The 12,739-nt window shown below is 47.2% G+C and overlaps 1 protein-coding gene across 1 annotated transcript; it reads right to left on the minus strand.

Annotated features, from left to right (window-relative positions):
• Positions 1 to 301: 301 nt before the first annotated feature.
• On the minus strand, positions 302 to 4,667 carry LOC141969533 (acidic mammalian chitinase-like). Its single transcript, XM_074925423.1, has 11 exons — positions 4,582 to 4,667; positions 3,930 to 3,959; positions 2,900 to 3,101; positions 2,534 to 2,590; positions 2,263 to 2,428; positions 2,029 to 2,153; positions 1,472 to 1,580; positions 1,196 to 1,381; positions 930 to 1,049; positions 692 to 833; positions 302 to 531 (listed from the first exon to the last, which is right to left on the minus strand). The coding sequence occupies exons 1-11, from the start codon at positions 4,661 to 4,663 to the stop codon at positions 515 to 517; spliced, it is 1,236 nt and encodes a 411-aa protein (XP_074781524.1). The 5' UTR covers positions 4,664 to 4,667; the 3' UTR covers positions 302 to 514.
• Between the last annotated feature and the right edge of the window lie 8,072 nt (positions 4,668 to 12,739).

Consider the following 12,739-nt stretch of genomic DNA (forward strand, 5'->3'; position numbering starts at 1 on the left):
GCAGCCTGATCTGCCCTGTCCCTTCCCTCTGCTTTGTTTCCCTCTCACTAACTGCCCCACTGGCACAACAATAAAGCCCTAAAAAATGCCAGCTTATGGTTGTTTCAAATACAGCTTGTGCACTCAGGCTATTCCCTGAACTTAAGTGTAAGTATCACAAGAGAATCTTGGTGCATCAAAATATTAAGAGCGAGATGAGTTGAAACGTGAGTTGTTGCTTTTACAGAACACTTTATTTAATCATTCTTATTCCAGGCAATAAGATCAGAGGGATCATTTGCTGTAATAGGATTGGTATCTTCAAGCTGTAGCAGGAGCAATTAATATTGACAAAATTGTCATGGTAATTCTCAAAGAAATTTTGATATTCAAGCACTGGTTGGTGGAGAGTGGATGGCTTTGCCAGCACACAAACCGCTTCTGCCACAGTCACCTCAGTGGTTACTCCAGCTCACGTTCACAGTCCCAGTCCACCTCCATGTTTAGGAGCTACATGAACTCGAGGACTGGATGGTTAATAGGCCTTGCACCCTGAAATGAAAGCAGGAGGTATGTTTCCTTTGGGAAGGGATTATATTTATAATAGACAATCCTCCCTGCCCTCTTTCCATGGTCCCATGAGGTTCTGACCTCATCAGCTTTTTATAGCTGGCGTAATAAGCACAAACCCAATGTTACTTAAGGTACTCACTGCTGTTTTGCAGACCAAGACTGTTCTTCAGGGTGGTGATCAGGGGATATTTGCCCTGCTTGCAGAAAGTACCAGTAAAGTCATCCAGATCAATTGTCCAAACCATGGCACCTCCAAAGTTGTTCTTCTTCAGCCAGTCAACCTGTTCAGTGCCAGGGAGAAATCCCAGTTAGTCCCGGGACGTGCTGGTGCAGAGCCTCCTGCCTTCTCATTAGCACAGCCCCACACCCCAGCTTACCTTGATGTTGAAGCTCTTGATATTGTCATAGCCAACCCATTCGCTGCCTTTGTAAGCGTAGGGCACGTCCTGGGGGGCATCCCAAGCCTGGGTGGCTCCAGAGTCCAGGAAGGTGCAGATCTAGGAAAGCAGGGGAGAGAGGGAGAAGTTAGCAAGTGCCCCACAGAAAAGGGCATTTGGAATATTACATGGGTTAAAAATTCCTTGCTGGGAAGTTGACAAGTGTTTGTGTTTTTCTTGTGACCTAGCTGGGAGGGAACACATACCTCGTAGTAAGCCAAAAGCCCGGCCTGCTTTGTGTAAGGTCCAGCTGGCCCAGCTCCTGTTGTTGGTGCCCCAACAGCAGTGTTAGATGGGTTTTGGAGGTTGAAGTTATGTCCGTAGGTTGGGAATCCAACAAGGAGCTTCTCAGCCGGGGCACCATTGCTCTTCCAATAGTTCATCGCATAATCCTGTAAAACGACCACCACAGTTCAAGTCTGTGCCAGGGTGTGTAGGCAGGAGAATGACTTGTGTGGCAGAGGCTCCCAAAATATACTTACAACACTGAGGTAGCTGTTACTCCCACCATACAGAGGGCTGTTCTCTCCAGTGCGTCCATCCGAGGAGCTATAGAAGTCGTAAGTCATCACATGGATATAGTCCAGGTACCTGTGGAGAACATTGCACGCGTCTGTCTCCTGGCCTGCCCAGTGACCCAGAGCTCATTGTTCCTTTAGCACTGGCCGTTTACCCCACCACATCCCTGGCCACGTCCCCACATTCTGCACGTCTGGGTTCTTCAACACTTGTCTCGAGCTGGCCTTGGAAGTGCAGGGAGAGATCAGAGGTCAAGGCAGAGTGGGAATTGCACCGGGAATTCTGGGAACCAAGAGATGTTCCCCAATGCCTGTGAGCAGCCTGTTGTTACGCTGCCTCCTGACGTGTCCCCTTCCCAACCAAACAGGCACTACTCACAGCGCTCTTGCCTAACGCCAAGGAGTAGGGACCCCACATGCAATGAGGTTGAGTTCTGACAGATAATGGCTGAATTTCCGTTAATTGCTTGGAGGAGGAGCCCTTAAGTGACAGGAATGATACTGGAGGGTTTGCTACTCACTTTCCAAGCTCTGCAATCTGGTAGCCAGCCTGGATGGTAGAAAGTCCTGCAGCAACAGCCGCAGTGATCATGAGACGGGGCTTGTTGACCTGTTTGGCTTCCTGCTCAAAGGCTGCCAGCATTTCCTGAGGGATGCCAAGAAACAGGTCTCACCATGGACTGTCTGGGCTGAGGCTTCGCAGCCAGGGCTGTGCGGAGCAGAGGGCTTGAGCAAACGCTTTTGTTTTGACCTACCTTCACCAGGACGGTAAAGAGAGCCTTGTCCTGGGCTGGGCTGCCCCTGGAGCCGGGGTACTCCCAGTCAATGTCCAGCCCATCAAACTGGTACTGGCGCAGGAATTTGATGACAGACTTGATGAAGGTCTGGCGGTTCTCGGGAGTGGAAACCATAGTGGAGAACCTAGGGCAGCAGAGCAGGACAGAGTTGGGGTTTGGTTGGTGCCTCTTCTGCCTCCTCCCAATCTTTCCATGGAGACATTATGGGAAGGCGATGGTTTGAACTTACTTGGCTGTCCCAAAATTCCATCCTCCAATTGCCAGCAGGGTCTTCAGATTTCCATTCCTGCAAAGGGAGGGACAGGAACATGTTTTACTGCAAGTAAGTCTTTGGAGAGTCTGCCTTTGTAAGCTGTGAACTCGTGGTGTGAAAGCTGAGGAGCAAGTCAGCAGTGCACTGAGTCACTGTCACCATCCTCTAAGGACTGGTGCTGGCAGCCAGCGCTGCCCTGCCCTCCCTTTCCCTGCCCGTCACTATCTGCCTCTTCTCCTTGACATCCCTTGGCCATGGATGGCTCAGCCATTGTGCCCAGAGCAGATGCTGGGCAGGAGCTGCAGGGGAGAATGAGTGATGCCCTTTGCTCTGGGTACGTACTGGTTCTTCAGGCCGTTGAAGGATTTGTAGAGGGTCTCGTCGTTCCATTCATAAGTTGTGATCTGATTGTTGGACATCCCAGCAAAGGCGTAGATCAGATGGTCACACAGGCATGGGTCGATGTTGTCTGGCATGAATTTTCCCAGGCCAGGCCTATATTGGGCCCAGTTGGTGAAGTAACATGAGAGCACATAGGCAGAGCCTGCAGAGAAATGGAGGAGATGCGGTGGGGAGGGGGAAGAGCAGAGAGGACACGTCTCTGAAATGCAGGAGGAGCAGGTGCCTCCCCGCACGAGGCCATGCTGCTCCCTACAAGCATCCTTCAGGCCACAGAGGAAGGGAGCGGTGCCCTGGGCAGCTTGTGTAGGAGTTAGTACCTACGTAAATGGGATCTGATCAGCAGCGATTGGGCAGTGTTTCCGTGCAGGGTAAGGAGTTCCGAGAAGGTGAAGTAGGGTTGCTTATCCCTCTCAGAAATGCCTCTCCACGGGTAAGAATGGATTTCTTTCCTTCCTACTTTGTTTTGGTAGATGAGTCGGTCCAGGAGCCTCTTGCACCCTTAAACTGCTGAATGTCAGGGTGGTTCTGAGTGCTGGGTCTCTTCCCCAAACTGCATCTTTCTGCTTTGCTGCCACGTAAGGCAGAAGAGAGGCCGAGGGGATCTGGGGAAGTGCCTGGGAGGTGGGAGGCTCTTTGTGTGTTTGCCGTGCCGCCTGTTTGAGCCGCCTTTGAAAGGTTCTGCAAAGCCCAGGCTAGTGCCTGCGCTCATGTTTCATTCAAGCTGAGCAGGAAGGGGCTGCTATGAGGAAGCTGCACTAAAGAAAGCAACATATTTGCACTTCAGATTGAGCAAGCCATGCTTGGTCAAGCTTTTGTCTTCAGAGACGCCATCGCTGAGTGCCTGCCTGTCTGTCCTTCCTCCTCCCCGTGGGTTGTAAAAGAATGAGCTAGTGAGTCTGTTCCAGTTGCCTGCCTGTGCCGTAAGTGAGAGGGGTTTGGTAGGGTTGTGTTTGGGGTAGAGAGCACGTACCTAGCTGGGCGTTCAGCAGGAGGACCAGACCTGTGAAGACAGAAGTGTGGGATTAGAAGTGAGAAGTGAGGTCATGCCTGAACTAGCCAAAACTCTATGGAATATGTCTGGTCATGAAGGCAATAAAATTGCTTCTATCAATGGGCCTGTTTTTGCTGCTCTGCATGTCTCTGAACCCAACATAATCCATCTGCCCGGTCGCAATTCATTCTGATCAAAGGGGACACACAGACCAGCTCGTGGTCACTAACAGCTCAATGTTCTGCTGCTTCTTTCAGCCAGGGTCAGGCAACAGATGATCCCGACGCCTTTAAGCATGGCTGAAATACTCTGTTATGGAGACAGTAGTAGCCTTTCTATCAGAATGACTGGTTTTCCTCCTCAGAATGTCCTGGTTTTGATCCAAGATAAATTTTCCATGTAATAAAGCAATTACATCAGGAATTTGCGTAGCAGAAGGAAAAAAATCAACTCCAAAATTCGTACACTATCTGATCATCCCGAAAACACCCACTGTCGATTTTCCTCATTCTGAAGAGAGTGTGCTGCATTTCTAATCCCCGAATCTCCTGTATAGCCACCCAGCATCACAGTGAAAGAGCCACAAGCACTTTTCCTCAAGGTAGAGAAGTAAGTTTGAAGCAGGACTTACCGGTAAGCAAGGTGAGCTTGGCCATCTTTGACCAGGGCTGAGCTGGTGCAGACCGTTTCCCGCTTTTATACGCTCCTCTCATTTCATGCCAGTCATGTGTCCACAAACGTTACGAAATTTGGTAAATATCCGTATCACCAAAAAATGATACCGGTACAATGGGCCTTAACACTCCAGCTGGAGACACCACTGCTATCAGGCTGTGCCATGTCGTGGTGCTGAGAGGTAGTTGGAGAACAAGATTAGATGGCTTTATTCTCAGAAATGTTGTTGACAGCGACAGGCGTTGTGTCAACACTGGCCATTAGGCAGCGATAGATGGCTGAAGTGTTCAACCTTGCGCTGTCATTGTGCCTGCCCAGCGGGGGTAGGCACTGCCACACCAGAGGTGGTTTGCAAGGGTTTGGTCTCCTTGGCTGGGGCGGGCGGCGAGGCAGGACTGAGCAGGGACTGGGCTCACGGCAGTGGGACACAGGGACTGGGCTCACTTGCTGTAGGCAAACGGTCATTTGGGATCCAGGGGGCTTTGTGGTCACAGTCCTCCCTTGACCACACCGTCGGAGCTTGTTGTCTCTTCAGGGAATTGGAGAGGTTTTCCTGGTGTCCCATTATTTAAGGAAAAACAAGACACTTCTACTGAGACGGTGTCCCACTTGTATATATAGTTTTCATCGGGCAGAACCATTATTTCTTGGAGATCAAGCTGTACGAGTGATAGCCCGGTGACAGACCATCATTCTAGCTGCATTTCCTCCCACAGGAGTTATACACAGTACTCGCTATCTTTTTCCCAAACTGAGAGCTCTGTGTTTCCAAGCATTCATGTCTTGCCTTAGTGTCTGTGAAGCTCCATAGGGAGAAATTCCCAAATCTATTCTAGATCAGATTGTCTCATTTGGTTACTCTCAGGATGTAGTGTTTTTCTTCTCAGCATATTTGAATGGAATTTTCTAAAAGGCAGTTAAACATGCTGAAAATGATGTTTTTAACCCAGAAGATTCTGTCTGCACACCGGGGGCTACTGCAAGTGGTGAAGAAAGAGACAGTGTGGACTTGGTCAGTTGCTTGGCACTGACTTGTTCTTTAATTCCTGTTAAGATGATGTGAAGGTGAATTTCCAGTAAGTCACTCAGACTTGATTGAATGAGAGCCTGGAAGAGCCCTCAAAGTTGTCCACAACACGTGCTGGCACTGAAGCCACTGACCTGCCGTTAAAGATTTTTAGATTTCTTTATCTGGTGTATGGATGAAACATGATAGATGATGAAGATTTGTCAGTCGGGCACGGCCTTGCCGCCATCTTCTGGGAGATGTGTCTGACCACTGACTCTCATCAAACTCCCTAAAAAGTGCTGTTTTCCCCAAAGGCCTTAGCCAGGCTGGCCCTGCCACCCTCGGTCTACACGAGCCTTTGCTCTAGAGAGGTTGTTTGTTCTCCCTGCCCTTGCTGTGGAGGTTGGGCAGGTCCCTGTGGAAGGCTCAGCTGGGGAGAAATGTAAAGGTGAATGCGATGGAGCCGTGTGTTTTGGAGAGCCCTGTCCCAACCCGTCTCTGGATGCAGAGGCCCAGGGTTTGGGTCTCCTGGCACAGGCAGACGGGAGCTGAGAGCCGATCCGGGTGTTTGTGCTGAGGGCAGCCTCACGGCAGCCGAGGTTCACGTCAGGTAGATGGGCCCTTGGCCAGGTACACGCAAGATCCAGCTGTGGATTTCCATGTGAAGTGAGGCTGCAAAGATGCTGAAATGCATTCTGGATTTCTTTTCTGGATGTGAGAATCTAAGGGATTTTGCCCATAAAATCCTGGGGAGAGCTATGACTGTTTTGTGCTGCTGATCTGACGTTCCTCACTGCAGGCAGACAGCTGATTGCCACCTCGGAGACAATCTGTTGCCAGTGTGTTTTTAGTTAGTGTGAAGTGGTGTTCTTGGAAATTCCTTGGGAATTTTCCTGTGGGAATTTACCCCAGATGCATATATGTACAGCTCATGTTGGGAGCAGCAGGGAGAAGCAATATTTCTTGGAGTTACATAGATTACCACAGAGGCAAGTTAAGGACATTGCTACCTTCCATGTTGTCAGACTTTTTTCTCTTTAATGGTGGTTACTTTTTTAACTCTGGAGCCTTTTTCTCTTTTTTCACAAATTGTTAATATGAACAATAAGAAGGTATTCAGAATTGTGGAAGGTCCATCGAAGCTAATTTGCTAAGTTTCTGAGGAGGAAAAGTGTAGTGTTTGGATGGAAGATGTAGAGGTAAGATCTTTCTTCCGGCTTGCTAAAGTTTTCCTTCATCTCTTAGGAGAGTCATTTCATCCTGTGCTTAGATTCTCTTTAATGGGCTGGAAAAAAACAACTGTGCATGATGAAAACAATGATAAAGTTTTTAGTCTGAAGCACTTCAAGGGTGCTAAATATGATCTAGCACTATGGTAAAAGGTGATAAACCCTTTCTTTCAAACCTGTGCTCCATACTTGGCTGGGTAGTGCTTTCTGATATTCTCTGAGAGGCATTAGTTTTCAGCTCTTTCCTTTTTATCAGCTAATCTCATAAAAAACACTCCCAAAAAATCATCTAATCCCATTAATTAAACGAAGGAAGAAATTGCATTAAAGGAAGAAGTTTCCCTGCACGTTCGGCTTCTTGGTTTGCGATTAAGTTCACCTTGAAGCAACTGCAGCAGGCAAAATAAAAGCAAAATAAAAGTATTAGCATATAATTTTAACTCAGGACAGCATCTTCTTCCTGCTTCACAAGAAAATTTTGTAGTCAGGGGCTGGGTACTCTCAGCAATTAAAATATCCAACAGTAGGTGTCAATGTTGCTTGCTCTTCCCGGCCCTGCAGATGGTGTGCTTTGCTGGCAGTGCTCTGATACCATGCCAAGAAGAAATGTGCTTGCAGGCCAGAAAGCTTTCGTTGCTGCTGCTCTTTGTTTAAACACAAATAGAGTTCAAAGATTAACAGGACATTTTTTTTTTTTTTTTTGCACTTTCAAATAGAAATGGAACGTTTCTTTCTTGCTATGGAAAAATAACAAGGATAAAGGGTAAACTTTGTTCAGTTTATTTCTTTAGTGCTGTTTAACCTACCTAAGACATGACTATCTTAGAATGAAAGAGGGACTATTAAAGACATCTGTCCAAAAACCAGCGTAAACTGTAACATGTCAGGATGCCTATTAAGACATTAGTCATTTTGTTGATATGCCCAGGAACTGCATCCCCTATAGAAGAGCACCCAGTGCCTTGGCAGGGTACTGATAAATCTACGGGGTTTGGCTGTCTCAAATATTTAAGTCACCTGCTTATATCTCTAACAAAGAGTTTAGGTTCACCTTCTGTCTCTTACACCTTTCCTTACCAGCACAGAAAATATTTATTGCAGGGGAAACTTGAGTAGTCAGTTTAAAGATAGAAACTTAATTTCCCTGGGTCCATGTAGTGTGTGTACAGTCTCTGCAATGTGACTAGTTTTATTCAAGTGGCTTTGGGTGAAGCAGGCCTAAATTGTGTGTGGTCTTGGCGTATGTCCCTTATTAATCTGCTAGAAAAAGGAGATTTTGAACTCTCTCTGATGTGTTTATGGTTTCCAAACCTTTCCTTTCTACTGGGCACTTTTGTGCTGTGGAGCAAACCCTGGTTTTCACACTGGCAAAACATAAAACAAAGCAGTCACACCAGATTATTCACTCCAGTGATAAATGTTACATCCTGACAGCAGTTCAGCAGGTTCTCCTAACAACTGCCCGGTTTTGCTCAAAGCTCTATATACTTGATAAGCATTTTATCAGGAAGATCAGATCAATCTTATCTACTCATTCCTGGCAAACTACTTGTAAATGCAGCCATCTCCATCCTGGACATAGTAAGCAGCTTCAGACTCCCCAATGCCTGATCCTTCTGGAGTTCACCTCATGCTCCAGGGCCTGTAGAAGAGAATGTACTTCCCATGCCAGCAGATGTCAATGGCCTATACCCTGGCCCTGCCCAAACTGTACTGTGTCAATTTGGGAGCAGCAAAAAAGCAAGCAGAACAAAATCAACAACCTCTTTGTACATAAATGCCTGAAGCAAGAAGTAACCCTTTATTTCCACTTTGCTAAAAGTGAGAGAGCTTTTGTGCCATGATCAGGACAGCTTGACTCAATGGTGTTTTTCTTTCTTAGCCCTTACCTTGCCACCTTGGCAAAAGTTTACTTGCTTGACTTGGCTTAAAATGGGAGGAATAGCAACAAATCACTGACTACTACTCTGAGTTGTGTTGCTTCCAATGCCCAGTCTAGGAGGTGTTGGGACATAACCTGTTCTGCCTTTGGTTTCTGCTTTAGACCGGGAAATGGTGGAGTCTCTTCCTTTCAAAAGCTGGATGAAAGGTATCAGGAGTCTGGTCATCCTGGACCTAAGGGAATGACTGGGAACATCTTTACCTCAGCTTTAACGTTCTGCATATCCTGATGTTGGAGCTGAGCTGGAGGCAGGGGAAGGAATAGACTCTGCAAGCTGAAACTTGATTAGAGATGCATCGAGCGTGTTTAAAGAGACTTATCTGGGTCTCCTGTCAAGAGCTTTGGTGACATTGCTGGTCTCTCGATGACTTAACTGCTTTTAATAGCTGAGCTCTATTTGGGGGTGCTGACCTTCTTGGAAAACTGTCCCACTCTCTTCAGGAGTTTGACAGATAATTACGAAAATACGGCTGCAGTGTCAGTGGCCAAACATGTGAAAATCTGGCTCTGCATCCAGTTGCGTATGTATGTATTTGCTTAAATTACTGCCACTCTAATCTGATGCCTGTAAATGGAGTCCTGAAAAGGGATGTCTCCTACCTCCCAGTCACGTAACCCTTGGCCGTGTCCTTCACTGTGCAGCACACAGAGCTGACGGTGGCTGGTGTAATAGTATCTGTGCAAAGAGGAGACAGCTGGAACACCCGTGGGTCTGGCATCTGTTCAGCTGCCTGACCGAGAGCTTTGAGAGCAATCTGGGAGCTGTCCTGATCCGAATCCCTTTCTGTTCTTCTAAATAGATCATTTGGTAGAGCTGAAAGACTCATGTTGCTGCTGCCATGAGAACCATCCTGTGGGAAGCCCAGGCTGAAGAGCCAGCACTGCTACCTGCCGCGTAACATGGTCTATCCAGGAGCACACCATGTGCAGGAAATGTCTGGCATCTGTTCTCGTTCAGCTTCTTGGCAAGAAATTAGGAGCTTTAAAGCTCCTCAGGCTCCCTCCTCCAAAAGATAATCACCCCATGTAAGTCCTGGGCAGGGACTTGGCGCAGACAGGCCGTCAGGGCACTCTGCCTGGACAGGACAGCCAGCAGAGATTCATCTCTCTGATTCTTACTACATCAGTTCATTTGTTTAAAGGTCTCTATTTTTAAAGTCTGCTTTCCCCAGTACTAACTCCTTGTTACAAAGGCTGGATCTGGTCTGCTTCACACCATCTTCCTCTGGCATTTGACTTCCCTTCTCTCCACAGCTCATTGAGTGGAACTAAAGAACTGCTGATTTTCAGATACCAACCATTCCCTGCCTCCCTGGGGGAAATTCTTGCCTTCTGCATGTACATTCCCAGAAATACCATCTCTGACTCACTCTGATTACGAAATGCTGCAGCCATTTCCCCAGCTACTTCTACAGAGTGTCATCATTTATTCACCTTTTGTCCCCAGGTTTACTTTATAAGGAATTAGAAGAGTTCTTTTCATGAGGAATTTGATGCCCATTCCATATTCTTTTCTTACAGCACATCTTTCATCTTTCCTTATTCTCTGTTGGCACTAAACTACTATAATTAGGCTCTGTAAACAAATCTCAAGCTTCTCTGATGTTGTAAAACATTCAAGCTTGATTTCTGACCATCCTGTTCCTCAAATAAACCTTGACTCTGCACTGCAGGCATCCTACTAACATTCCCTGGTGAGCAGTGCCGAGGCAATGCACTCACCAGCTCTCTCTGTGGTGGTGAACCCCAGTGAACAAAGTGCTCTCTGTGCCTGGGAATGGGCTTCAAGATCCTTCCACCTATCCTTGCATCCCAATGTTAGTCCCAAGAATTATTTCCTGGTCTGACAGCAAGCGAGAACAGGCCTTCGACAGAGGCCGTGTGTGCACAGGCTATAGATCCCCAAATTGCTCACTTGCACATAAATATCTGTGCCCAAGTGCAGGTGTGAGCAGGTGAGCAAAATGTACTGCAAAAATGTTACATATGCATGAGTGAACGTGCACATGGGTGTGATTTTAGCTAAGGAAATGTCACATGAAGAATGCTTTGTTTCAGCTGCTCTTGATTTTTCTTTCTGTATTTTTATCCACCTTATGTCACATGCAAATTTTTTACCGTCTGATTCCTTTAAAAATTTGATTTATTAAGGCATATAATGTTCAAAAATCCACTTAAGATTGAAAATGCATATTAGAGCCTAAACTATTATAATCTATTATTTTGAAAAATATCAGCACCAAGCGTGCAGAGCTTGAACTTCTCACAGTCAGGATTCAAGGCGGCTGGTTCAATCAGGCTGCTCCATCTAAGATGACCTGTTTTCCCCATCCATCTCACCCCGACAATCCCCATTATCTGTGAGGAAAGAACCAGATGCCCTGGATTGCCAGCTGAGACTAGCTGAGAGTATTGGGTGCTAATCCATCACTGAGCGCTGCAGCCGGGCACTGACGTAGGGCCACCACCTTGCATTCGTATCCGGCGTTCACGAGGTCTAGTTATTACCAATAACTTAGAGCAGGGCTACAGGAACTTCCTTTCGGGCTTGTCCTTTTTTCCTCTGAACCCTCCAGCGGAGGCTCTGCCCCCACAACAGCATCCCAGCCCATCTAATTACTTACTAAGCTCTTTTTCTGGTTAGCCAACATCTGCCCATTTCCAATTAATCCTTGTTCACAAGCTCAATAACCTGAGCCATCTGTATAGGTAAGAGAGATAAGCTTCCCATTAAACATTTACAAGACATAACAAGAGACTATTGAGGCAACTGTTGCTGAGACAACCCAGGCGGGTGTCAGCGTGCAGGGGAGTAGCTGACCCTGAGCCTCTAACTGCCACGTTGTAATCAAACAAGAAGAATATATGAGTCTAAAAATGTACACGGACCGTCATGCACCCCCAAAAGGGTACATGCTCCTCTCACATCCATGAACATTCTTGCTACATTAGCATGATAAAGGCTTTAAAAATAATTCAATAGCATTTGGGGCCCTAGAAGTTCTAGCAACCAAATAGCCTTTAAATAAAACATTCACTACTTAAGCAGCGGCTCTAGATGCCCTTTAACCTCAAATGCTTAAAATAGCTCAGAAGTCAGTCTGACCTCCCCGTTCAGCTTTCCTGAACAGGGTGAGACGTGTCCTTAATTCTAAGCAGAGACATTATTTTGTCCCCACACTTCAAAGGTTACTGTCCTTGTTTTGAAAGAACAGTTTTGTTTCAAAATCTTGCTTGGATGGGGTTTTATCTCGCAGAGCACCTCTGTTCTTTTTCCCATTCAAGGTTTCCATCTCTGGGGCAGCACAGAGAACAAGGTCCTTTGCCAGTATATCCCATTCCCTCAACAGCGATTAGTGCCAACAGAGGGGTAAGGTTTTGCCTAAAAACCTTCATGAAAACTAAGGAGTCTCAGGAATGAAGCCAGGGCATTGGCAACTTTTTAAGCATCTCTCAAGGTCCAGGGTGAGGGTTGGCAGATTATCGATTTTAAGGGTGTAAAGAGTTTAAGGGGCCACAAACGTGGAGATGATGACTCCTCTGCTGCCTCAGCGCCAAAGTGAAGTACAAGCAACCTGGGCAGAAATCTTCTGAGCTGTGAGCGAACTTCTCCAAGGCTTTGGGGGGACTGGAGAGGCCTTGGGGGACCAGTGGGACCTCTGTGGCACAAGCACAGTGCTGGCCCCTTCCCAGTAATTCCTGCACACAGCCATAGGGGGGGGTGCCACCACCCCTGAACCACCCCCAGGCCGCCCCCTGCAATCAGATCCACGCTCTGCAAACTGATCCATGCTGCCAGCTGGCCTGACGCAAAATCGAGGGCATGCACAGCCAGGGCAGGCACAGCCAGGGCAGGCACGTTGAGGGCACGAATATTGAGGTTGTACACATCAAGGGTCTACACATCGAAGGTGTACACATCGAGGGTGTACAC

The sequence above is a fragment of the Athene noctua genome, chromosome 23 (genome assembly GCF_965140245.1).
Source record: "Athene noctua chromosome 23, bAthNoc1.hap1.1, whole genome shotgun sequence".
Taxonomy (NCBI): domain Eukaryota; kingdom Metazoa; phylum Chordata; class Aves; order Strigiformes; family Strigidae; genus Athene; species Athene noctua.